Source organism: Bombus bifarius, unplaced genomic scaffold, assembly GCF_011952205.1.
Source record: "Bombus bifarius isolate JDL3187 unplaced genomic scaffold, Bbif_JDL3187 scf7180000007968, whole genome shotgun sequence".
In the NCBI taxonomy this organism is placed as follows: domain Eukaryota; kingdom Metazoa; phylum Arthropoda; class Insecta; order Hymenoptera; family Apidae; genus Bombus; species Bombus bifarius.
The window spans coordinates 940338-964261 of record NW_022884354.1 but is presented as its reverse complement, the minus strand read 5'-3'; the positions used below and the strand labels follow the sequence as shown (position 1 = coordinate 964261).

The following is a 23924-nucleotide window of genomic DNA, read 5'->3' as shown; positions in this document are numbered from 1 at the left end:
TCCCTTTTATAGAACATCGTGATTTTATGCACTATACAATAATTAGGTTTGTAAAGAACAAAAGAGACAGGGAGAAAAACTTCGTTTAAATTTACGCAATGGTCATTAGAGATCACAAAACATCGACGATAAAATTATCAATTCTTGTACATAAAATTTTAATGAGCACTTTGTACAGAAATATATACAAGATTTTAATTAAATACTATTAAAGCGAATACGTACAAGGCAGTGAAATATCTCTGTTTGATCCGCTTATGATCGTAACATTATTGATGAAAGTTACTTTCATCTACCCTAACGTCGAACTGATACGCAAACGATTTATTAATTGTAATCAGTTAGTCGTTCGTCGAATATTAAATAGATTATTTTACTGGCAGTGATTCGATTCATTTATGTCTCGTACTCATTCGGAAGCCTCACTTATTTTTAATTGTAAAACACTTTTAAATTCCTTTTCATTTCTTTTAATTTATAATACTTAGTATGATAAAATGTTCTAAATTTTTATATAAGTATTATATATTATATACAGTATCCAATAAAAAAATCGCAATGCAAAGACGTAGTTATCTTAAATTTTATAATTTCGATATAGCATTTATACATATTATAATTGTAAGATTTTTATTGCTATGCATATTATAAAATTTTTCAAATTAGCATTAACATTTCCATTAGACAGCCAGTATTGTGCGTACCTTAATGTAGGTACAATTTTCAAAATAAGCCATTTTTAAGATACATTTGTTAAATAATCCAATGGTCTTAGCATTGATAAACCAACTAACGACATAAATTTGTGCGAAGTGACAACAAATGCTGCCTACCATAGCTTTGTTTTACATATTAGAGAAGTATGATTGGTAAAACATACCCATAGCGGTAGTTGCAAACAATGCAAAACAACTCCACCATGTTGCTAAACCTAATAACCCTCTATATACGTCCACAGTGAATATCTGTTGTACAAGAAATATTCTTAGTATATATATTAACATTATTAACGTTATTATTAACGTTAAGTATATATTAACATTATTAACACAAGAACTACAGTGCAACTGTTACCTGCTTTAAGGAACTCAGAGCAAGTTGAAAATCTTGCGCCGTTTGCGCAACAGTTTTTTCATTATCATGGGCATTTATTATGTTTGATAAAGACTTTGGTGGCTCATCAGCTGGACATTCTTCGAGTGACGGTCCTTTTAAAATCCCTTCCCATGTATAACCACCTGATATATAAAAGTAATTAGAAAATCATAATTGTAATTAATATAATATTCTAGTGATATCTGTATTACCTAGAGTTTTATACATGAATGTAAAAAACAAACATATGATCATCGGCACAATAAACTGCAAAGCCACAACGCACAAATAGTAGAATACTGCCGCAATCTGAAATTAAATATAAGAAAGGTATTTCGTATCGAGTAATTAATTATATTTTCTCTTACTTAATACTTAGCCAACCGAATAAGTAGATCTCCCCCCTGTAAAGTACATCGCTGCGTGACCGAACGGAGAGATCTCCCTTTTTGACTTTTGTAACGCGTTTTCCTTTCTTTTTTTTTTTGTTATTATCAGTTATTATTTACCTGGAATTGTTCCCAATTAATTGCGCCACTTTTTCTGCTTTTATAAAGTACAGTATATAATAAAATACACCGATTTAGTGGTGTTAAAATTAATTAAAAAGTTACACTATCAGTTATAACTAAATAGAGTTATAATCGAACGACACCACATTGTAAAAAAATATTAAAATGCATTATAAATTTTTAATTTCACGTTCAAGTCGTGTTATTTATCTTTAGTCATCTTTAATGTTTTTAATTTTACCTATATTTTCTTATACTTTTAATATATACTCTTAATTTGATGTTTTGTATAAACAATATGTGAAGTCGTTAAATAAAATCATTACCGCAAAATATAATTGACCATTTAAGTAATTTTTAGACTTCTTTGTTTTTTAAGTAGTGAATATTAGTCCTCAATACTTGGAAAAATGCGAGGTGGACAGCGTATAGGTTGGCTTGTTCGAACAGGGTGGAAAATGTATACTTCACTGTGGCGTGCGCGGTTGGCTAAGTGTTAATATTATATATCACTTAATTTTGATACCTTTTTCTGCAAATCAACATTTGTAATTCTACCAGCTTCTTTCTTTTGATTCTCTAACCGTTGCATAGCTAGATTGAGATACGATTGCAAGTACATTGGCATTAATACAAATTTTAACAGAACTGCAACTATAATTGCAATTAATCTCATACTCTCAAAAGCCGAAGTTGTCATCCTGCAAAAATACATCTAGAAAGAGAAACTTGTATGGATAAGTGTATTGTAGTAATCATTATTTCTTAACTTACAATGGTCCATTCATACCACTAAATATTCTGACTGTAAGGTAATCTCTGCTTACAGGCTTAATCCATAAACTTACTAATAAAAGTGGAGAGGCATAACTGATGTTTGCTATTAACAATAACAACTTTTGATCTTTATAATATCTGAAATATATAATTTTTTTTAAATTGCATAATTTAAAGATTTATTTAATTTTAATACCTCAATGCATCCCAATGCATTCTTGACACTCTTAATCCTGGGAAAGTAAACAAAGAACCAAGTAAACCACACCACAAAGCAAGGAAGAACTTTACTACAATTTTTGATGCTGGCCCTCTATGAAAGAAAAGTTATTTCATGACTTTATTTGAATAAAATAAAAATACGATAATTTACAAACATTCTTGCATGAATTTTATAAACTTACGTAGAAGAAAGACCTTGATTATCTAGAAAAAGAGATGCACTATGATTGAAACTTGCATAAGCTTTATCCAATCCAATTTCAAGGTTGTTTTCATCAACAATAAGAACCATCATAGCTATGAGAAGATAAGCAAATCCAGTTACAATACATGTAGACCTTTCACCTATACTCTCCTCTCCCTTAAAGTATTGCACCCAAAGAGAAAGTAACACTTTACTAAATATTAAATAAGGAACATACTTTTTGAAGAGATCTATGTGCTATTATAATAATATAAATCAACTATAAAAAGGATACAATGCAAAACCCAGAACTAGTGAGCACCAAAGCATACTTAGATTAATTTCATCTTTGATTGGATATAAATAATTATATATCTGTGAAATGGCAAATAAATACAACTACAAAGTATCAATGGAAATACAGATATGAAGGAAAAGAAGGTATAATTACCAACCTCTGTCATGATATAAACTGCAGTAGCATAGATAGAAAAGTCCAATAACCACTGACACTCTGTATAATATTTTAAATGCACTACATCTAACGTAGTTATCTTAGCACTCTCAAGCGTGATATCCAAATTTCTAGGAACATGAAAAACATCTCCAACCTTCCCATTTTCAGTATGTTTACCTTTCTTGGGTTTCTCTTTAGGCACACCAGCAAGAGTTCTAAGCTGTTGATCAGTTGGATACAAGTAACGTGTCAACCTATTAGTTATAATATCTTTTGTTAATTCTAGATATCATATATAGTCAATATTCTCATTATTTAAAGAATTACCCAGTAGAACATAAAATCCATCTTGCCAAAGAAAAATGTGGAGTTACTTTTTGGATAACACTGACCATAATCAGTGTTATAACTAATTGAGCACCTAAGAGAGCCTAAAACATTTAATTATTTTGAATATAAAATCTTTACATATTTCTTAAATGTTGTATAATTACATATAAATTACCATGATTGAATAGATGAAAATTGAAAATAAAGGTGGAATCACCGATCTCACAAAAGTATTTGTTCCATCACGGAATTAGTAATTTCTTGGTAAATTGTTAATTAATGCTGAAAGACACAGCAATGAATTATCTTGTGTTTAACAGCGTTAATGTGTATTCGACCATTTTAAATGGCACATAATGGAATAGCTCATTTTATAAATAGTTGTAACCCCAAAAAACCGAAAACATCATAATCCCTTGCATATGATATGAGGTTATTTCCAGCTTCACCTATTCTATCTATAGAAAGGGACAGTTTTGGTCTGTGTTCGACAGTAGTAAGAACATCTAGCGGAGAAGCACCGAAATATATTAACGTTACCAAATCGGTCAGAACCGAATCGAACTTGTGCAATTACTAATACCCGCAGGTGAATACAAATTATGTAAATTGTTTAGAGGAAATGCTGGTCCCATGATAACATAAACTAGAAAATGAGTAATCAAAAATGAGGAAATACTTAATAGCAGTTTTATATATCAATACCAATGTACAAATAACAATTTTAAACAGTACCTGACATGTTTCACGTATTTCTATTTAACTAAAAAAACATCAAATTAAACGCTAATTGAATGACTAATTTTGTGTATTTTTTTACGAAACTTGATTTTTTTTTTTAGCAAATGTAAATTAGATTGGTATATTGTCAATATTTATGCACTTCTGCTGATCGACATCATCGTATTAATGCGAAACAATAACATCAATTATCGATCTACGTATGTTTTCAGAATCTGATGCGATCTCACATCTTGGAATTTCCATTCAATTGATTACGTAATAACATAATTATAAATAGACGATCTTTTGTTGAATTTATCATTTACATACGTCGAATATATGATTCACATCGCATTAAATTTATTAAAAGAAGATCGCAGAAATTAATTACGTATTGCGTATTTTTTTATGATGTCAAGTATAAATTACTTTGATCGATAAGTTACCGTTTCTTTATATTAAAATAAAATACTCTGTATCACTCAATTACTTTTAAAAATACATTTTCACAGTATAATGCAATTAATTTGACAGATACAGAGGCGCGTCAAACGGAAGTCTTATTTTGATCAAAAATACGCGCGAACCGTTTGTTTGGAGGAATAAAAGAAGCGGAGAAGCTGCCGATATAAAGAGAGGCCATCGATTTGTGCGATCAAATGTGAACAAGTGTTTGCCGACTGCAGACTGCGTACAAGATTCGTAAGTGTTCGCGCATATGTACGTACATACAGTTTTATGTTTTCAATTCTTTTTTTAAACGAAAAAGCGAACAGGAAAAACTGGTGTTTGCGATTAAAAAGTGTTTCAGATTAATTAAACGTGATTACGAATGATTGTATTTGTAAACGTAACACTATAGACTTGCTATCTTTGAAGTTTGTAAAAAATACTTTGTCCATTGCTGCTTTGTTCACTACTTTTGTAAAAACACTGTGGTCCACTGAAATTTTAAACACAACCATTTAACTAAATTAATTTTCTTATTAAAATTTTCTATTATAATTATATACAATTTTTGTACAGTAGTATTTGTAGTAAATGTTTACTCTATATGAAATTTGTACGATATTGTCGATATTTTTATATATTTTAATTGTCTCGAATGCAATTTAACGAATCCAATTCCATTATTATTCTGATTTCTAATTTCAAATCATTCACAACTGCATGATTCGAGTCTTGACACATCACGATAGCTATGGACTATCTCCTCAAAACAATTTAGTTTATTACACTATTCACGGAAATTGTGTAATTTATAGTGACATATTATCACGAATGAAAGAAAGTTGAAGGTCACGGTAATCAAATAGTATAATGCGATATCTCTGGAACATCGAAATTAAGACAAGTATTAAATACAGTTTTGAATACTGCATCCTCTATCTATATTTTAACTTTACGATCAACGCGTGACTATCGTGACTAATCGTGAAATTCTGACAAAGATAGCTCCATATAAGACGATCCTATGTAACGTTATTTATATACCTCCTAAGATATATCATTTAAAACAATATCCATAATTGAAAAATTAAATCGTGCATGAAGAATGAAAAAAGATATCGCGTTAAAATAATAGGTACAGTCGATCCTACAGATAATTATTTTTATTAAATCATATGTGGCTTGTATATAATGTTGAAATTATTGTGAATAATAAAAAAAAAAAGGAGATGCGTTTTCGTTGCAGGAGTCAGCGAGCAAAAATAACAATGATGACGCCAATTTTTGTGATTTCTGTCTTTTTATTCGCATTGACATGTCCCTGCAATGCGCAAGCTGATCAATCGGATTATATACGTTGTCAGAGCAACACAGAATGTCAACCAGGCTATTGTTGTACCATAGGTATTTATTGTTTTTCAATAAGATGTTAATAAATTAATCAAAGGTAATTATTAGTTTAAGAAAAAGGAATGTCGTCAACGTGTAATTCTAGGGGCAATGCGGTATAGTATACCACAATGTAAAGCTATGCAAAAAGAGGGAGAAATTTGTAGACCAGGTAACGTTTCAACGCTTAACGTGACCCTTGGATATCCAGATGGTTCTGTATTGACATTAAAGGATGTCTATTACATCCTTTGTCCTTGCGCCGACGGACTATCATGCGATATCAAAGAAGGTGTTTGCAACAAATTAAGCGAATAACGTGATCCAAATCGATTATCCAATGAAAATAAGAAACAAGATGGCTAATACAAAACTAAAAGGAAATATGTAATCGTTTATTATGAAGAATGACTGCAAAGAGTTGACTATAGTGAATGGTGATAACAAACAACCAAATCGTGGGAAAACCCGACTCGTAGATTGTCATAAATTGTATAATTAAATTATGTACCAAAGGACTAAATTATTTTTCTAATTAAAACTTATTGATAATTTGAAATTTCTTTAATAAGTGTAATCATAAAAAAAATAATTTTAAACAATTTAAATAATAGTATTATTAGTACAACTGAAATTGTTTTAAGTACTTTAATGTAAGAATGTTGAATAAAAATAAAATATGTATGCATTTTAGTAAATTTTGATACATAATACCAGAGAGGAATATCCTCTCTGATAATACTACTTATTTCTTGATCGTAAAATCTTCTTAATCGACGGTAGCAGACGATAGCAACATTTAGTGTACGATCTTAGACATAGAGTTGGCTATCTTTATTACGCTATGACAGTGACAAAGATTTTTCAATGTTATTAAATTTATTATAATTGATAATCGAATATATTATTTTGTTAGTTTGTTTTTATATAAATAGAAGAAAATATTGAAAAAATATTATATTTTGCGGTATGGACAGTCAAGTGTGCAGAGATGGTAGATTATTAGATTTAATTGACGAGATCTGGCATAAAGAGCGTTTGCCTATTGACGATATTGTAGTGCCAAATCAAGAATTACCTGATCCCGAAAGTGACAACGGTGATTCTCATATGACACTAAAGGAATTAGAACAAAAGTGGAATAACCTAGCTTTAGGAACTCTCAGTGAGAACCATTTACATTCACCAACGCCGTCTCATAATTAAATATAGGTAATAACTTATTATATACATATAACGACTGGACACAAGTGACACATTAATAATTTATTTAAATTATGTTTCTACTATAGTGTACGTATTGTACGTATCTTATATTATAGATTTAAAAATGGAGTTTCCAAATGTTGGGGAGAGATGTTCAATCAAAGATTGCAAACAATTAAATTTTTTACCATTTGAATGCAATCATTGCCATGACTTATTTTGCAAGGAACATTTTCATATAGGTTCTCATAAGTGTCTAGGTTTGAAAGATAAGATCACATATACCAAAATAAGAGCACCAAATTATACATGTTCAGATGAATTGTGCAAAGAAACTTCACCCATTGAAATGCAATGCATCAAATGTAAGAAACACTTTTGTCTACAACATAGATATCATGGCTGCCTGGAATATACTAATGAAGAAAAAACAACAAAGTTGAAAAAATGGCAAATTCCAAAAAAACAATTTGCTGAAGCAAAAGCTATAGTAGATCAAGAAATTTCAGATACTTTGAAGAAATCCAAAAATACTACAATGGCCAATAAAGTATGTTATATCATTTAAATAGTTAACAAAAAATGTTACATATTTGTATATTTAATTATTATTTAATTAGGTAAGACTTATGCGTGTAAAGGGTTCTGCTGTTGGTTCAAAAAATGTACCAGTAAATGAAAGATGTTATTTTCTTGTATATCCCCCAACTACAATATCTAACAAACATATAGGACCATCTAAAGGTATTTATGTGAATATGAACTGGACAATTGGGAAAGCTATAGACTCAATAGCTGATATATTAAAAGTATCCAACAATAATAATGTAGCAGGAGCATCTAAACTGCAATTATTTCATCATATAACTGGTGCACTAATATGTAATGAAATGGATACACCATTAATAAAATTGCTTGAAAATTCGGAACTTATAGATGGACAAAGTGTTATTTTAGAATATTCAGATAGTATGTTTGTAGATACTACTTTATATAAATAAATATTTACAAGAAGTAATAACAATTTCTTTCCTTTTGATCTATACATTCTTAAAATATGATTTATAAGCATACAACAATTTATTGATAGTGGTAAGAACACAGTTTTAGAATAATATTTGTTTATTACAAACTAGATGGTTTTATATATATCAGTTTTACATTTACTCTTGATAAAAAGACACGCAGATGTACTATGTATGTACTTAATAAACAAATCATTTACACCAGATTATTGTCAAGTTTGCTTCAAATAAAACAATGATGATACTTTGACTTTGGCACTGGACGTTCTTTCCTTTTTTGACTTACTTCAATTACACTAATATAGCATAATAAAAGAATCAACAATATCGATTTAGAAACAACTATATACTTACTAATATCTTGTAATGTGCTTATATAAATGTTAAAAAAGATAAATATAGATAGCAAGAGAGATATTGAATAATATTTTTAACCATGTGCGTGTTTTAACCGTATCATTATTTTATTACATTTTGGCGAATTGAGTAATTGATACGTTATGAAATTATAAAAGTTTCACGTAGTGACACACACGGTGAAATTTTTCACAAATAATTATGTGAATATATAAAAAAAATATTAATATAAAAATCATGTATCTCTTATGAATTGAATCTACTTCTTAAACTATTTAATGTAAGTCTTTCGTAGGATATTTAAAGGCTTAATGTTTTAATACTTATAATATTATTACATATAATGTGCGAATAATGGTTTAAAGTTTTGATGCAAAAATTACCAACATATGAACTTTGTATTATAAATACATATATATAATAAATTATGTATAACGAAAGAATTAATATTTTTATAAAATCAATTCCGTCTTATACATGATTAATAGCATTAATTTAATTAATCTTATGTCAATTAAAAATTCTTCATATGTGAATAAGTTTTGCAACAAATTTTATATGTAACTAAATGTGTAGATTGAATAATATTCACTTTCAGATATCCTACTTTAGGTTGAATTACTGTACTTTAAAAGTAACCAGCCTATGATTATGCGAGTTATATAAAATTTCGAGAAAGAAAATATATAATTATCACTTAACAATTTATCGATATAGATTCGATAAAGATATAAGATAAGTTAGTAATGGAGATAAAAGGAAATAGTTATAAAAATAGAATAAAATATAAAAGAAAATAAAAGCTAGCCTTTGCTTAAATATACATGAAAATAGTTTCTGAAGTAAAGTACAAGTCTGATCAAAGAAAGAATACAAAGTATGTATACAGAGATTGCAAAAAGAACAAGTAAAGTCATCCGGACATTTACATTTGTTTCATTGTCTTGGCCTCTTATTCGGCCACTGGCCACCTGCCTGCTGGGAGGAGAATGAATCTGATAGCGGTAGGTGGCCTGAAGTCAAGCTCAGGAATGCCAACGAGACTTTTGCAATTCAATTTGACCTTCCAATGTCTTGGCAAGATATATGACAAAAAGTTGACTAAGAGCTATACCTAAAGCAATACCAGCTATTGTGTACAAATTGCGTTCTGCCCAACTTCGTACAATTTCAATGCAACCGCTAGTCCATACTTTCTTGCCTGCTTCAGATACTGGTAACATTTGCACTTTATAGCCACACATTATATTCACAAGACCACTCTAAACATTTCAATAATGTTTTAAATTCCAATATGATCTCATTAACAAAATGTAAAAATTTGTACTTACTGATATGTCTGTAGCATTAATGCAACATGAAAATGGTGCACCACAACGTTCAACACTAGGACTGGAGCAATTAAAATATTCATTCTTTCCCCAATCCAAGTATCCTTCTTGACTTAAACCACAACATCTAAACTGTTCATAAAAATATAGATTTTTTAAATATTATTAATTATAATAATATACCTTAATAAATGTTTGTTTATAAGAGTCTTTACTTTTTGTTGCCCAAAATCAATAAAATTTTGTAGATCAGGATCTTCCCTATATGTTTGTATGATTTTATCTGTAAATGACTCCTCCAATAATGATTGCAATGTATGTGGGAATACAAAACCAACAATTGCAATACCCATCTCAAGCAAGAAGAATACCAATAGACATAGTGAATACTGCAATAAATAAGTATTACTTGTGTGTTAATAAACTGCTTAATATAACGATATGTCTGATAATACTAACAAATTTAAGAAGACAAGTATTTTCGCGTAATGCTCCAACACATCCTGCAAAACTAACAACAAAGACTACTCCTCCAGCGATAACCATCACAAGTGAAATATTAAGGATCACATCATATACATTTTCTACTCTAACGGAACCAGTTGCTTGCCATTTATCCACAAATGCATATAAACCTACTCCAATTAAAAGGCCTCCAAATAACTGTACAACAAAATAAAACATTTAAAATTTCATTCTCATAAGATTTCTCTACATATAATAAGATTTTTTCATAAGATTTATCTATAAATAACAAATACATGTAATACATAATTTTCTGCTTACTGTCTGCTTATATTTTATTTATTAGTGATAATAATGATAAGATAATTAATAGGATGAGAAATATAAAACATTTACTAACCCAAAAAACAAAATTGAGCATAAATATCATATACTTCACACAAGAACTAACATAAGTGAAGTTATTTGTTCGCCGCCGATTATTCATCATGGTAAAGTAGAAATTGTTTTAAGAGTTATTAATTGGTATATACAAGAAATTCTCACTTTTAGTTATATATACAAATTACATAGATTGCATTACTTATTTCATAATTTCACTTATTCAACGCATATTTGCTACCTTCTTACTTAATCTTCGATGAACTATATTTAATCGTTCATGAAAAGGAAAAATATAATGCACCATACTTTGACAGCTTACTTTGCATCCGCCATTACACTTCTGTTTCTCGTATTCCTCGCATCCAAGTTTGAAATCAGCTGTCCGCGCATTCCACGTTTCAGTAATCTACATGCAGAATAGACAGAATTCATTTTTGTATAGATCACGTATAAACTGTCAAACGTAAAAAATTCTAAACAAGACAAAATTTCTAATGTTTGATTTGTTTAGAATTTTTTGATATTTATACTATACATATTCGAAAATATAAGATACTCGCTTTAAAAGGATGACATCAGTGCAAGACAGTAAGTTTGTGTTGTGTACTATAGTTCATAATTTAGAGGTTAACAGGACTATATTAATACATTCTTTTATATTTAATTAATAATAGATTACCGTAGTATCACATTATAAATATTTTATCATAATGATAAATGATGTAATATATTACTATTTATTTTTATATGATTACATAAAAAATAAATCGTTGTTTCTTAACCTATATAATGTAAACAACCAATTAATACTTGAAAACATAAATATTATATGCTTACAATAGTATTGAAAGTGCCAATTATATAAAATTTAATTTATTAAATAATTTATATTTATTAAATATTATAATATTTGCAGGATTGAAATTAAGAAGATCATATGATACTTGGAGTACTCGTGAACAACTATGTTTAGCTTCTAGTGTATTGAAGTCAGGAGATCAAAATTGGATGAGTGTATCACGATCATTAAAAGCATTTGTTGAAAAAGAAACATTGAGACCACCTGATTGGTTTTCTCAAAAATCTTGTGCCAGTCAATATGCATATTTATTGGAAAATGCAGATACCCCCAAGAGGAAGAAAAGGGAAAGTGGAGAAACTACTGGTGAATCAATAGTTAGAAGGTTAACGCAAGAAAGATTAGTTGAACTAAGGCAAATATTAGCTTTCCAAAAGGATGAATACCAACAGCTTAAAGCTGAAATAAATATGTTAAAATCTGGATCAATATCAGAAGACAAGTTACAAAAAATGTGGCTTGCAATGGAGCAAGAAGAACGGGAACAAGAACAAAAAGCAAGAGCACATTCTGCATGGTTAGCAAAACGACAACAAAAGCAAGAATTAAATTCATCACAAACAGGAACTACTATAATTCAACGTAAATCTACTGAAACTACAGTAGAAATTCAAGAAACAATAGAAAATACAGATGAAGATGAAAAGAAAGCCAGGGGGGGAAGGTCACCATTGTTAACAAGTCTATTAAAATCACCAAGTCCAACAACACAAACCCAAACCACAACTACTACAGCACAAGTAAGCTCTCCTACGATCACAAGCCTACTTAGTTCTAGTCCTAAAGTACCAAATTCTCAATTGACACAAAATGTATCTCCACAATTGCACCAGTTAGTTACTTCTGCAATTTCAAATATATCATCAGAAAGACCATCAGTTGGTGCACCAACCTTATCTATGTTATTAGAAATGCCTGCTAATGCACACAGGGGTCCTCTACCTAATTTACAATCAACTCCAGGTATGGTATCTCAACAAAATGTTCCTACTGAAGTTCACAGTCTTCAACCGCAATCTATGCATCAAGTTACAATACAAAATGAAACATCTGTATCTGCTCAGCCTCTTACAATTAGCACTCCAAATATGCCATCTACAGAAAGTATGGTACAGATTATAGATCATATAGATGATGTAATACGTAAAGATATAATGGCAGATGTAATAGACAAAGATGAAATCAATGAAATTATTGGAGATATAGAAGAGTTGATAAAAGAAGAAATTACTGGTAGTCCACAAACTATAGATACAACTACATCAACAATTAATACCCTTACTGTACCTCAAATTCAAGAAGTACCAGTGGTAACAGAACGGCCAGAACCCAGAGATGTAGATGAAGTTGTATCACTTTCTAATTCACCAGAAAGTGAAATGGCTATTGAAGAAATTGATTCCAGTACATCAAATATTGCAGAAATTATAGGGACAGTTGCTATTGAACCACAAGAACATAAAGTTATTGTTGCGGAAGTATCTGAAACCATACCAAGTGCATCAGAAGAAATAAAATCTGAAGAAAGTACATGTTATGAAAGAGTAACATTGAATGAAGAGCTGAATTGTCCTGAATTAGACACTCAGGATGGTGAAAATAGCAAAGATATTCCAATAGAAGAGAAACAAATCATTGAGGAATTTGATACTATGGATTCTACTTCAAATGTAGAAACTGAAGAAAATGATTCAAAAATACCTACAAAAGAGTTAATAGAAGAAATAGCAGAAGATGAAGTTGAAGAAGAAGAAGAAACTGAAGTAATTGTACCAGAAATTAAAGAGTCACCTACTAGTAAACTACAAAGAGTGTCCTCTGAAGAGTTAGAAAATAAAGGCAATATGGAATTGGATCAATTAGAAATGCATCTTGCTAAAATTACAGGTGAACAGCAAGATGTTCCATCAGCAGAAGTTGTTAGTGTTTCATCTGAAGTAACAAATGATCTTCCTAGTACCGAGGATACAGAAAAATCACAAGATATTAGTTTAATTTTAGAAGATGATGAAAGTAGCTCTGATGATAAAAAGAAGATAACAGAAGAACAAATAATAGAAAATACAATTGAGAGCACAGAATCTATTGATCTATCATTCAAAGAAGACCCTATAATTGTAGTCAAAGAAAAGACTATTATAGAAGTAAGTGAAGAATCTCCGGAAAAATCTCAAGAGGAACAAACAGAAGAAACTTTAGAAATTTATACAAATGAATTTAAAAAAGAAGATACAAAAGATTCTTCTGAAGATACAACAAGCTCTATTCTGCAAGATATAGAAATAAAAGAAGAGGAAATAGAGGAAACAGCAATTGTGGAAGATTGGTCAATCAAGGTCAAGGAAGATCAACTGGTATCTCCAGAAGATATAGAAACTTCAAAAACAGAACCTGCAGATCCTATTAAATCTGAGTTCGACATTTCCATTGTAAAGAAAGAAGAAAATACATATGAAGACTCAAAAGTCGAAGAGGAGACAAAAATTCAATTGGAAAATGCTGTAATATCAGAAGTTCAAAAAGAAGTTCAAATAAAAGAAGAGAAAGAAGAGAAAAAAGGTATAGATACTGAACAAAATGTAAAAAAAGAGCTAGAATCTATAATAAGTGCTGGAGAAGATACTGCTGAATTAGATGAAGAAGAATCATCATTAAGCAAGTTAAGTGGAGGACGTGCTATGAAAACTTATTCAAAAAAACAAAATGTTTGTATCGATAGTGAACCTGAAAATGAAGGTACTGGAGAAGGTGCAGATTATAGGGCATGGAAGAAGGCAGTCATGTTGGTTTATAATCGACTTGCTACACATAAGTATGCATCTGTATTTTTGAGACCTATTACAGAAGATCAAGCACCTGGATATCATTCAGTTATCTTTAGACCTATGGACTTATCCACTATTAAAAAAAATATAGACAATGGAACAATTAGATCTACAATGCATTTTCAACGTGATGTCATGTTAATGTTTCAAAATGCCATTATGTATAATAAACATGATACATTTATTTACAAAATGGCAGTTTCAATGCAGGAAGAATGTCTACAGCATATGCAGGTAAATATATAAATGTAATATTATTTTCTATGCATAATTACTATTTTCAAGAAATCTAACATCGTTTAATTTTGTTTAGATATTAGTACAAGTTACAGGGGAGGGAACACTCAGGAGAGAAACAAGAACTGCAGCAAGTAGTAGTAGTGAGGCTAGTGAAAGTAGTATAAAAAGAAAAAGAAGTCACATCACTCCAAGTCCTCATGATACAGACAGTCCACGTTCAAAAAAGCGTAGAAAATCAGAGAATGATTAAGGACATTTTTATATTTATGTATATACATATGTGTAATGTGATACGCATTAAAGTTCTAAAGAACTTTATTGGGAAGGATGAAAGAAATGATAAATTTATCCTATCAGCATTAAAGAATGATACTGGACATTTAAGATGTTTGAGATGTATGAAAAGAAATACAGTAATTTGAAATTCTACCTGTTAGAATTATTTTTAAATTATAATAAAAAATACAAAAATAGATTTTGTATTAATAATTACAAGGTTCATTCAATTTATCTTTTAAGACTTTATTACAACTATGTACTATAGTATAATGAATAACAAAAATAATTATTTGCAATATATATGTCGGAGATGGAAAGACAGCGGCATTTCCCGTCCGGAATGTTGGGAAAAACCCCAACACACTAGTCCAGACTTTTACTATAGCAGCCCTTAAGTAATAAAAATAAGAAATAGTCTTAATGTTCCAATCTGACTTTATGACGATGGGTTTGGGCTCGAAGTGACATGGTAGGTCACCGGACGTAGCCACGGTCACGGGAGGGACATGTACCTGACAAAGGTATGAAATGATTATATGGCTCTCCTTAAAAACAAAGATTAACCCGAGAAGCGGAGACAGGAGTATATAAGGGCAGCCTCTTTTGGATTACGAGAGTTAGAGTTAGAGTGTTAGAGTCGTTGGACGAATTGCCGATTGAGTGATCCGAATCAAGTAGTACGTTGATACTTGTCCTCCCATGGATCGTGGATTCGTATCGAACCTGAATTCGTTGTCACCATCATCTCGACCATCCTATTACCATTACTCATAGCCTCTTGTAGTGTCCACATTCGTACTGATAAATATTGGCTACATCCGCGATGGTAAAGTAAGTAAAGGTTCATCGAACGCCCCAAAATGCCAACCTGTCTCCGACATATATATTATTTTAAAGAAAATGTAACATTTTTATTTTAAGGAAGATATAATAAAGACATTTTATAAAGCATAACTTTCTCTTAATATTAAAAAACCAAAAAATGTATTAAATAAATATTCCAAATTATAGCTTATAATGCAACTTGTTCTACCATAATAAAAAATGCCTGCCATTTATTTTCAATGGCTCTTCTAAACATTAAAATTTTAAACACAAAGTACAAAAAATCATCAGTGTAATCAAACATATGTAGAAAATTTAAACTTTATAATTGTATAACTTATCAAAATTTAAACAAAATTCATAATGGGCTATTATGCTAGCGGTGATACTCGTAAAACGATACAAAATTCCGAGGATGAAGGTTATGAAAATCAATCATCTTGTACCACAATATCTGTTGGGGTATTAAATCAATTAAATGTTAATGACAAACAATATTTTACATTTAGAATTTCTCAAGATATTGTAAGTTACTATTATCAAAAATATGCCTTTATTTAAAGAGAAATATCTTTATTTTTAAGTCACCGGCATCAACAACACCACCAATATCCGATGACACTGATCGACCGTTTTGGGCTGAAGATGAATTAAGTAGTTCAGAATCAAAGCAGCAGTTAAACGAAAAACAGAAACGTAGGCGTAGTTTGTCTTATCGTAATCGTGTTGCGATACACAGAAGCCGGTCTTTACTTTTTCAATCATCAAGTTCTAGTTTAGATTCGCTATCTGAACAAATTTCATCTGGAGGTACTTATTAATATAAATATTATACAAGAAACACAAGAATCGTAGGTTCTTTGTAATTTTAACATAATTATCATAGTTCTCAAGCAGGAACAATGTACAAGCCAATTCAGTATAGAACTACACAGCTACAATAATAGAAAGAAAAAATATGCACGTAAAAGAGGAGCTCCTTTTTTAAATAACGATAAAATTATTTATACAAAATGTAAAACTTCCAATCGAAAATAAATGCAGAAACATCACTCATTTTTAATAGATAAAATGTTTCACTAGTAAATTGTTTATCATCGTTTATATTGTTTAAATTACAGCATATCATAATTCTGATAAATCTGTTTGCTTCCTATCACAAACTAATAAGAATTCTATGTATAAAATTATTTTGGAATACATATATAGATAATTAAGAACCTGAACAAATTATGAGCTACTTTATAACCAACGAGCAAGGAAAAAATGAGTATAGGAAGTTTGACAAACTTCGACTCCGTAAGTTCTTTCATTGAAATTAATAGAATTTATTTTTAATAAATATTCGTATTAATAAATACTCCTTGCATAAATTATTTCTATACGCAATTAATATTGTTAAAATACACATGCATATATATAGTATATATACAATATTATCGCCATATTGCATGTTCTATTGCGCATGGTATATTTAAAATTTGAACTTCAAATACGCCCAATGGATTACTTATACAATTATAATATCTACACGTTCATATTCTTCTTTAAATTTCAGAATCAACAATACATCCCGCTTTTAGTTTAACCCTTCTGGGTTTTTGTATGTTAGTTTTAATATTATTAGCATGGAATTTCAATAATATGATAAACCAGGATATTGATAATCACATCCTTCACTTATATTCGAGACAATCACTTTTACACACAGTGTCAGACAAATTTTTGTCATTCGGTCTTGATACATCATTACTTCGTGATATGAAAAGTCTTCCAATAAAGGATAGCAAATTTATAAATTTAGCTCGACTTCTTGGGCCAGCCTATGTTCGGGTAGGCGGTACGTCTGCAGATTGTCTATACTTTAATCAAGTTGGTATATTATTTTATCATTTATGAAATTATCATATATATAATATATATATATATATATACATATTTATTTAAAAACACTTAGATAATAATTTATATGAATTATATTGTATAGACAAAAATAGTTTCCGAAAAAGTAATTAATCCGGTAGACGGCCAAGATATAAGTAATTTTACTATTAATGAGACAGACTTTGAGAATTTATACAATTTTGCGATAGAATCAAAATTGCGAATGATATTCGATTTAAATGTATTAATTAGAAATGTTAATGACTCTTGGAATGATGTTAATGCTAAAAATATAATCTCATTTGCCAAAAATAAGGGCATGACTCTAGACTGGCAATTAGGAAATGGTAAATGTTTTATTTACTATTTTTTTTTAATATCATATTTTATTATTCAATCTGCTTATCTTTTAAATAGATTTGATACGTAATAATAATAAAATTTCAGAACCAAATTCTTTTCATCATGTATTTAATAGAAATGTTAATGCAACTCAACTTGCACATGATTATTGTCACTTGAGGGAATTATTAGATGAAATGGGATATAATAAAAGTCTTCTTGTGGGACCAGAAGTAAATCATGTAGAAGATACAATTCATATGGGAGAGCAATATGCGAAAACATTTTTAGAAAATGATAAAAATAGTGTAAACTATGTTACTTGGCATCAATATTACCTTAATGGAAGAGAAGCTCAACTAACTGATTTTATAAATATTTCAACTTTTAATTATTTGCCAAAGCAAATTAAATCCATGCAAAAAGCAATTATATCATCAGGAGGACTTATTCCTATGTGGTTATGTATGTAATCATATTAGATTCTTTGAAATAAAATTTCAAATTTAAGTGATGGAAAAGAATCTTTTTGTAGCAGAAACAAGTACAGCTTATGGTGGAGGTGCACCAAACCTATCAGATAGATTTGTAGCTGGATTTTTATGGCTCGACAAATTGGGATACAGTGCCAGTACAGGAGTAAATGTTGTTACTAGGCAATCATTATTTGGTGGAAACTATGCTATGATTGGATCTGATCTTATACCAAATCCTGACTGGTGGGTTAGTGTAGTGTATAAGAAATTTGTTTCAGAAAAAGTTTTAAAGTTATCACCAATACCTCTTGAGTATTTACGATTGTATGCACATTGCACTCCAAAAAAAGCATGGACTGGCAGAGTTCCAGCAATTACAATATATGGAATTAATCTAGCTAACTTCCCTATTCGTATTACTATTCAAGGAATTCCTGTATTTCACAGAAATGCTAAAGTTTATTTATATGCACTTACTTCTGACAAACTACAATCAAGGTATGTAATAATTATTTTACATGAAAATAGATTATGTAACATTTTATTTCAAATTTTTTTAGGACTATAAAAATAAATGGAGAATTATTGAAATTGGAATCTAATGGAAATTTACCACCATTCCGACCTATAGTATTAGAATCTACAGAACAAATTACTTTACCACCCTATTCCATGATATTTATTATAATACATAATGCAAAGGTTCCAGCATGTTATACATAGATAATATGCAACAATTTCAATTAAATTATATCATATATTATGTATACGTGTTCTATACATTAAAAATTTATATTATAGAATCTCATAAAACATTTTTACAATCATCACTAACTAGAATAAAGAAAAATTAATAAAAGAATTAAACAATTAAATAATTTTTTATAAGACATTACTATATCTTATATATACGCATTTATGGATTTGTGTGAGCTCGCGTGTGCGTATTATATATATGCAAACAACTATATTATTCAATATATGCATCTTATTACGATTAATGCATAATATTATTATAATACAAAGCATGATATATAAGATTTTTTTATAAACCTTATGCATGTTTCAATCAACTATCAATATATCACAACATTGTTCTATTGTTGAAAGATACATATTTAAAGTAGTTACTTATTTATTCACTAATACATGGTATTGTGTCCTTTGATAATTATAAAACAAAATTTTCTTAGAAATTATATATTGCAAATACTACAGAAAGAAATACTATAATACACAAAAAATATATAAATACTGAAAGTAGTATAATATTAGATAAATGGAATGATTAAATTCACTATTATCTAATAGCAAAATGTTATTGCATCAATGTTATAATTGTTAAATGAAAAATTGATAGCATTAACAGCATTAATAAATTTTAATGCACATACATTCTACATGTACAAATTACCAACATGACATTGAAAATTTATTTGACAATTGATTAGATTACGAGATACTATGGTATGTATGTACACAATATCTTTAATTATTTAATATTATTATATTATTCCTGAGCTGAAATAGTAATTGTTTTTCCTTTGGGGTCATCAAATCTATCCATTGTACGAATATCTATAATCATAGTAAGAGCCCAAATCATAATTAAAGCTAATATAGCGGTAACAAATATTCCTGTCCAAATTGGAATTGTAGTAAAACCGACACAGTCATATGCATCATTAAATGCAAATATTTTTGTGCCATTAGTCTTTTTGTCTGGTTGTGGATCAAGTTGCACTTGTAAACCTGTTATATTTAAGGCTGTATCGCCATTTTTGAATGTAATAATTTGTGAACAATGATAAGAGAAATTAAATGGAAAAACAATATCTGTATCTGTTGTTAAAATTTGTGGATTACCAGTAGAATTTGCATTAATATAATGTGAGTAATTAATTGTTTTGAGTGTATAATATCCTGCAGTTCTAACTTTAAATATAAAAACAAGTTCATTTTTTATGATAGCACCAGATCCTGTAAATGTCATAGTTAAATTATATGCAGATGTTTTTGGATCCGATTCTTCAGTAATTGTAGGCTTAAGTGGAAGATTTATTACAGCTTTGTCTTTTTCAGGCTATCAAATAAAAGAATTATTATTCACAAAGATGGATTAATTATGGTCATAAAGATCATTAGGTAAAATACTAATAATTAAAATTACCTGCAATGATAATGGTCGATTAGCATATAATAACACTCTTGCTCCTGAAATGACAAAAGATGTAGTAGTATTGTCTGCATCAATGTCCCTTTTTACTCGTTCAGAACGTCTATAACTACAGGCTTTCCCTGTGAGCATAGCTATCAAATTAGGGCTAGAATCCTTTATCGTCTTGTATGTATCTGGGATAACATCCAAATTACTAATTGGCACAATCAGTAATTGTCCATCAGATACAGAATCCACATAATCATTATAAGTTTGGTTGTACAAAGGTAAGTCTTCAACAGTATTCACTGCTTTCTCAACAGCAGGAAAATAACGTAAAGAATCACCACTAATAACTTCCTGAAGATGCTAAGAGATTGTACAAATTATATTAATATTCAAGTCAACAAGTAAATGAGTTCAACTATATAACATTATAAAGTATATTACAATAACCTGTTTGTATTTCACTAAATCTTCAATACACAGATTATCTTTTATATAAAGAAGAACTGGAGGTGAATTTTCTAATTTTTTACGCAGGTAAAGACCAAATTCCTCGCTGGTAGTCTTTAAAAAGGGATTCACTGCATTTGTTAAATCAGAATTAACTGACTCACCCCATAGCAATACAGGTACTGCATTATCGGCGCGTGAAGGTAAAATTTGAAATGCAACGTTTAAGATAAAAACGAAACAGAAAACATTACAAAATTGTGTCATGATAGTTTTAGTCAAACACAACTGGGCGAGTCAGATAAGTACTGATCGACTGCGATCGAGCAGAATGTAAGGTAACAGAGCACCTGACTAGGCTAGAATCATATGACAGACGTCACGTGATAACTTTGTTTCCGGTTTTCAAATAAACCTTCATTCCAAATTAAGCCATTTCATTTTAAGAAGTTATTCATCAAGCTAAGTGAAATGTGAAAAATTATTTCGTAGAGATAACATTTTTGTCAGTATTAGTTCCTTTTAATATAAATTTGAACAATGGAGAGTACCAAAATTGAGGGACAACAAGAAACTGTTATGTACTCGGTTTGTACTCATGTGAATTTAAATAACAAATTATGCTACTAATTTACTATTTTAATATTAGCAACTTCAACCATGGACTACGGTGGGTGTTCTACCATGTATGGAACAAATTATTGGTCCACCGATTCCGGTTAGAGTTGGAGAATTTCATAAAACTCCAAAACCACATCCATGGCGTCCTACTTTAGGATATGAAATCGTAGAAACATCTCCGCTGTAACATTCTTATTAAAATCCATTCAATCGCTTGTATCTTATTGTTAGTTTATCTTAAAAAATTATTTATCCTTTTGTGATTATTTCAGACCTGCACAACCTATGACAAATTTACTTGCTAATACCTGTTATATGCCAAAAGGAATGAGTACGGAACCGTTACGATTTCCTAATCTGGTAACTGGTTTCGATAGAAATCCTGCACACGCCGCACGAGCTGCACTTTTTACAAGATATGGTCCATACGAATGGGTGGAGAATCAGCTAAAACTTTATAATGAATCTGATAGCAACAGAAATTTCTCTGAAAATTTAAGAGCGGATACTGTTCGAATGATGCGGTAAAGTGATTACGATATTTTGTTATATATATTTTTTTGTTACAATACATTACAAATAATAATTAATCTAATTTTAGAGAGGCCGATGAGAAAGTACAGAACGGCCAAACTGAAAGCGGTCGTAAATTGGGAGAAAGAATTACGGATACTACTTTTTGGAGGAATGAAGTGGCTTCAGAACTGGAAAGATTAATAATAGAAAATACAAGAATGCAAGAGTGCCGTCGAAACTTACAAACAACGATACAAAGTTTAGAGGGTCAACTGCACATAGCGCAGGAATGTTTATATTATCGTGAAGCTAGGACAGGTTTATAATATTTATCTCCATAAATTAATAAATCTCACCAATGTTCATAAAATATCTTATGTCCTTTAAAATACAGGTTCTGATTTGGTGCATGACCAAGCTGAGCACGTTCTTTTAAAAGAGGTTGAGGTAGTCAGAAATTGTCAAAATAAGTTAGAACACTTTACGGACAAATGTGTTAATCAGGTAAGTACAAAATCATAATTTCATACTAATCATTGCAATCTCTTGCTTTATACTCAGCTTACAAACAGTAGAGCAGTACAAAATCAGTTAGAAATTGATATAAAAAATAAAGAAACTGCACTTGGAATTGATGTTACTTGTCACCAAATGAATAATTTCAGTCGTGGATTAAAATATTACGGTGGTATTGAAAAATATGATCCAAGGTAAGTTCATATTAAACTGTGATTTACGATCGTAATTTATGTCGTATATCTTAAGTGTTACAGAAGCCGAATCATGGGCTGAAGCTTCCAATAATGTAGTAAAAAAATCACAAAAAGAACGGGAGAAATCTAATCAATTACGAAGCGATATAGAAGTCGCGATAGATGCAGTTGGTCATGAGATGTGGGAAGCATGGGGAAATACAAATAATGCATTAGCCAGGAGAGCTGCAGAAATGCTTGAAGCAAAAGAAAAATTACAAATACATTTACATAAAGTAATTAAAAATATCTTGATCTTTAAACTTTTGTTGTATAATTGATGTATGTAACTACAGATCCAACAAGAAATTTTTGCAATTGAAAAAAATCTACAATTAATGCAAAAAGCCATCACAGATAAAAGTTCTGCTCTTAAAGTCGCACACACTCGATTAGAAAGCAGAATACATCGACCAGCTGCAGAATTATGTAAAGATCATGCTCAACTTAGGTATAGTCAAGAAATTTATGTAAAATTTAATGATAGTAATCGTAAACATCTTTAAATTTTCAAACAAATTTTCACTTACGTAGGATGATTGAGGAAGTAGAAACAATAAATACAATGATACATGATATGAATTTAAAATTACAAAGATTTGAAGCACAACATCAACAACTTTTACGCACTAGATCTAATTTAGAAAGTGATTTAAAATCCAAAGTTGATTCATTATTTATTGATAGGGAAAAGTGTATGGGCATGCGAAGAAGTTATCCGATTGCATCAGTTATAAAGTTTTGAATTATATATGCAACACGTTTCTAACTGTAAATATATCAA

General features: G+C 29.8%; 9 protein-coding genes across 12 annotated transcripts; 6 read left to right on the top strand and 3 right to left on the bottom strand.

Moving 5' to 3' along the window:
- Positions 1 to 141: 141 nt before the first annotated feature.
- On the bottom strand, positions 142 to 4039 carry LOC117209410 (transmembrane protein 161B). Its single transcript, XM_033451460.1, has 11 exons — positions 3753 to 4039; positions 3575 to 3678; positions 3246 to 3501; positions 3086 to 3165; positions 2789 to 3004; positions 2581 to 2697; positions 2382 to 2522; positions 2134 to 2308; positions 1308 to 1404; positions 1075 to 1238; positions 142 to 965 (listed from the first exon to the last, which is right to left on the bottom strand). Exons 1-11 carry the CDS (start codon positions 3753 to 3755, stop codon positions 846 to 848), a joined length of 1473 nt encoding a protein of 490 aa, XP_033307351.1. The 5' UTR covers positions 3756 to 4039; the 3' UTR covers positions 142 to 845.
- Positions 4040 to 4853: 814 nt separating this feature from the next.
- On the top strand, positions 4854 to 6698 carry LOC117209476 (astakine-like). 2 transcript variants are annotated; one of them, XM_033451572.1, is made up of 3 exons: positions 4854 to 5002; positions 5997 to 6154; positions 6246 to 6698. In XM_033451572.1, the coding sequence occupies exons 2-3, from the start codon at positions 6019 to 6021 to the stop codon at positions 6455 to 6457; spliced, it is 348 nt and encodes a 115-aa protein (XP_033307463.1). In that variant the 5' UTR covers positions 4854 to 5002; positions 5997 to 6018; the 3' UTR covers positions 6458 to 6698. The 2 variants fall into 2 exon arrangements, with proteins under 2 accessions (XP_033307463.1, XP_033307455.1); XM_033451564.1 differs by lacking the exon at positions 4854 to 5002 and adding an exon at positions 5004 to 5020.
- A 255-nt stretch (positions 6699 to 6953) lies between these two features.
- Positions 6954 to 8369, top strand: LOC117209436 (AN1-type zinc finger protein 1-like). Of its 2 annotated transcripts, none has more exons than XM_033451513.1 (3): positions 6954 to 7351; positions 7462 to 7895; positions 7966 to 8369. In XM_033451513.1, exons 2-3 carry the CDS (start codon positions 7470 to 7472, stop codon positions 8344 to 8346), a joined length of 807 nt encoding a protein of 268 aa, XP_033307404.1. In that variant the 5' UTR covers positions 6954 to 7351; positions 7462 to 7469; the 3' UTR covers positions 8347 to 8369. The 2 variants fall into 2 exon arrangements, with proteins under 2 accessions (XP_033307404.1, XP_033307396.1); XM_033451505.1 differs by having other exon boundaries at positions 6966 to 7351; positions 7432 to 7895.
- On the top strand, positions 6963 to 7350 carry LOC117209492 (anaphase-promoting complex subunit 13). The gene has a single exon (XM_033451582.1). The coding sequence runs from the start codon at positions 7109 to 7111 to the stop codon at positions 7343 to 7345; it is 237 nt and encodes a 78-aa protein (XP_033307473.1). The 5' UTR covers positions 6963 to 7108; the 3' UTR covers positions 7346 to 7350.
- Positions 8370 to 9512: 1143 nt separating the features above from the next.
- Positions 9513 to 16736, bottom strand: LOC117209422 (tetraspanin-33-like). 2 transcript variants are annotated; one of them, XM_033451494.1, is made up of 5 exons: positions 10924 to 11298; positions 10518 to 10721; positions 10274 to 10447; positions 10059 to 10190; positions 9513 to 9989 (listed from the first exon to the last, which is right to left on the bottom strand). In XM_033451494.1, the coding sequence occupies exons 1-5, from the start codon at positions 11011 to 11013 to the stop codon at positions 9753 to 9755; spliced, it is 837 nt and encodes a 278-aa protein (XP_033307385.1). In that variant the 5' UTR covers positions 11014 to 11298; the 3' UTR covers positions 9513 to 9752. The 2 variants fall into 2 exon arrangements, with proteins under 2 accessions (XP_033307385.1, XP_033307376.1); XM_033451485.1 differs by lacking the exon at positions 10924 to 11298 and adding an exon at positions 16542 to 16736 and having other exon boundaries at positions 9568 to 9989.
- LOC117209366 (bromodomain-containing protein 8) lies at positions 11477 to 15256 on the top strand. Its single transcript, XM_033451336.1, has 3 exons — positions 11477 to 11495; positions 11824 to 14825; positions 14905 to 15256. The coding sequence occupies exons 1-3, from the start codon at positions 11477 to 11479 to the stop codon at positions 15079 to 15081; spliced, it is 3198 nt and encodes a 1065-aa protein (XP_033307227.1). The 3' UTR covers positions 15082 to 15256.
- On the top strand, positions 16615 to 19440 carry LOC117209398 (heparanase-like). The gene is made up of 7 exons (XM_033451421.1): positions 16615 to 16745; positions 17145 to 17234; positions 17494 to 17807; positions 17923 to 18166; positions 18267 to 18626; positions 18697 to 19135; positions 19198 to 19440. The coding sequence occupies exons 2-7, from the start codon at positions 17168 to 17170 to the stop codon at positions 19358 to 19360; spliced, it is 1587 nt and encodes a 528-aa protein (XP_033307312.1). The 5' UTR covers positions 16615 to 16745; positions 17145 to 17167; the 3' UTR covers positions 19361 to 19440.
- A 308-nt stretch (positions 19441 to 19748) lies between these two features.
- On the bottom strand, positions 19749 to 21636 carry LOC117209416 (V-type proton ATPase subunit S1-like). The gene is made up of 3 exons (XM_033451473.1): positions 21252 to 21636; positions 20808 to 21164; positions 19749 to 20720 (listed from the first exon to the last, which is right to left on the bottom strand). The coding sequence occupies exons 1-3, from the start codon at positions 21516 to 21518 to the stop codon at positions 20148 to 20150; spliced, it is 1197 nt and encodes a 398-aa protein (XP_033307364.1). The 5' UTR covers positions 21519 to 21636; the 3' UTR covers positions 19749 to 20147.
- A 268-nt stretch (positions 21637 to 21904) lies between these two features.
- Positions 21905 to 23917, top strand: LOC117209500 (tektin-3-like). The gene is made up of 8 exons (XM_033451595.1): positions 21905 to 22055; positions 22145 to 22396; positions 22474 to 22706; positions 22783 to 22892; positions 22950 to 23098; positions 23154 to 23376; positions 23437 to 23591; positions 23675 to 23917. Exons 1-8 carry the CDS (start codon positions 21940 to 21942, stop codon positions 23883 to 23885), a joined length of 1449 nt encoding a protein of 482 aa, XP_033307486.1. The 5' UTR covers positions 21905 to 21939; the 3' UTR covers positions 23886 to 23917.
- Positions 23918 to 23924: the final 7 nt, after the last annotated feature.

What these genes read in the sequence shown, in the direction of transcription:
- LOC117209500 (XM_033451595.1), top strand. Translation starts at nt 21,940, where the DNA reads ATGGAACAAATTATTGGTCCACCGATTCCGGTTAGAGTTGGAGAATTT. An exon ending in ATCGTAGAAACATCTCCGCT is followed by an intron (nt 22,056 to 22,144) that starts GTAACATTCTTA and finishes TGATTATTTCAG; the next exon opens with ACCTGCACAACCTATGACAA. An exon ending in TACAAATACATTTACATAAA is followed by an intron (nt 23,377 to 23,436) that starts GTAATTAAAAAT and finishes ATGTAACTACAG; the next exon opens with ATCCAACAAGAAATTTTTGC.
- LOC117209416 (XM_033451473.1), bottom strand. Translation starts at nt 21,518, where the DNA reads ATGACACAATTTTGTAATGTTTTCTGTTTCGTTTTTATCTTAAACGTT. An exon ending in ATTTAGTGAAATACAAACAG is followed by an intron (nt 21,165 to 21,251) that starts GTTATTGTAATA and finishes ACAATCTCTTAG; the next exon opens with CATCTTCAGGAAGTTATTAG. An exon ending in ATCGACCATTATCATTGCAG is followed by an intron (nt 20,721 to 20,807) that starts GTAATTTTAATT and finishes TTTATTTGATAG; the next exon opens with CCTGAAAAAGACAAAGCTGT.
- LOC117209410 (XM_033451460.1), bottom strand. An exon ending in TGGATTTTATGTTCTACTGG is followed by an intron (nt 3,502 to 3,574) that starts GTAATTCTTTAA and finishes TATAACTAATAG; the next exon opens with GTTGACACGTTACTTGTATC. An exon ending in CAGTTTATATCATGACAGAG is followed by an intron (nt 3,166 to 3,245) that starts GTTGGTAATTAT and finishes GCCATTTCACAG; the next exon opens with ATATATAATTATTTATATCC.
- LOC117209398 (XM_033451421.1), top strand. Translation starts at nt 17,168, where the DNA reads ATGAGCTACTTTATAACCAACGAGCAAGGAAAAAATGAGTATAGGAAG. An exon ending in ATTGTCTATACTTTAATCAA is followed by an intron (nt 17,808 to 17,922) that starts GTTGGTATATTA and finishes TATATTGTATAG; the next exon opens with ACAAAAATAGTTTCCGAAAA. An exon ending in ACTTATTCCTATGTGGTTAT is followed by an intron (nt 18,627 to 18,696) that starts GTATGTAATCAT and finishes ATCTTTTTGTAG; the next exon opens with CAGAAACAAGTACAGCTTAT.
- LOC117209436 (XM_033451513.1), top strand. Translation starts at nt 7,470, where the DNA reads ATGGAGTTTCCAAATGTTGGGGAGAGATGTTCAATCAAAGATTGCAAA. An exon ending in ATACTACAATGGCCAATAAA is followed by an intron (nt 7,896 to 7,965) that starts GTATGTTATATC and finishes TTATTTAATTAG; the next exon opens with GTAAGACTTATGCGTGTAAA.
- LOC117209366 (XM_033451336.1), top strand. An exon ending in AATGTCTACAGCATATGCAG is followed by an intron (nt 14,826 to 14,904) that starts GTAAATATATAA and finishes AATTTTGTTTAG; the next exon opens with ATATTAGTACAAGTTACAGG.
- LOC117209476 (XM_033451564.1), top strand. An exon ending in AGGCTATTGTTGTACCATAG is followed by an intron (nt 6,155 to 6,245) that starts GTATTTATTGTT and finishes GTGTAATTCTAG; the next exon opens with GGGCAATGCGGTATAGTATA.
- LOC117209492 (XM_033451582.1), top strand. Translation starts at nt 7,109, where the DNA reads ATGGACAGTCAAGTGTGCAGAGATGGTAGATTATTAGATTTAATTGAC.
- LOC117209422 (XM_033451485.1), bottom strand. Translation starts at nt 16,700, where the DNA reads ATGATTGAAAAAGTAAAGACCGGCTTCTGTGTATCGCAACACGATTAC. An exon ending in ATCAGTGTCATCGGATATTG is followed by an intron (nt 10,722 to 16,541) that starts GTGGTGTTGTTG and finishes TTTGTTGTACAG; the next exon opens with TTATTTGGAGGCCTTTTAAT. An exon ending in ATACTTGTCTTCTTAAATTT is followed by an intron (nt 10,448 to 10,517) that starts GTTAGTATTATC and finishes TATTTATTGCAG; the next exon opens with TATTCACTATGTCTATTGGT.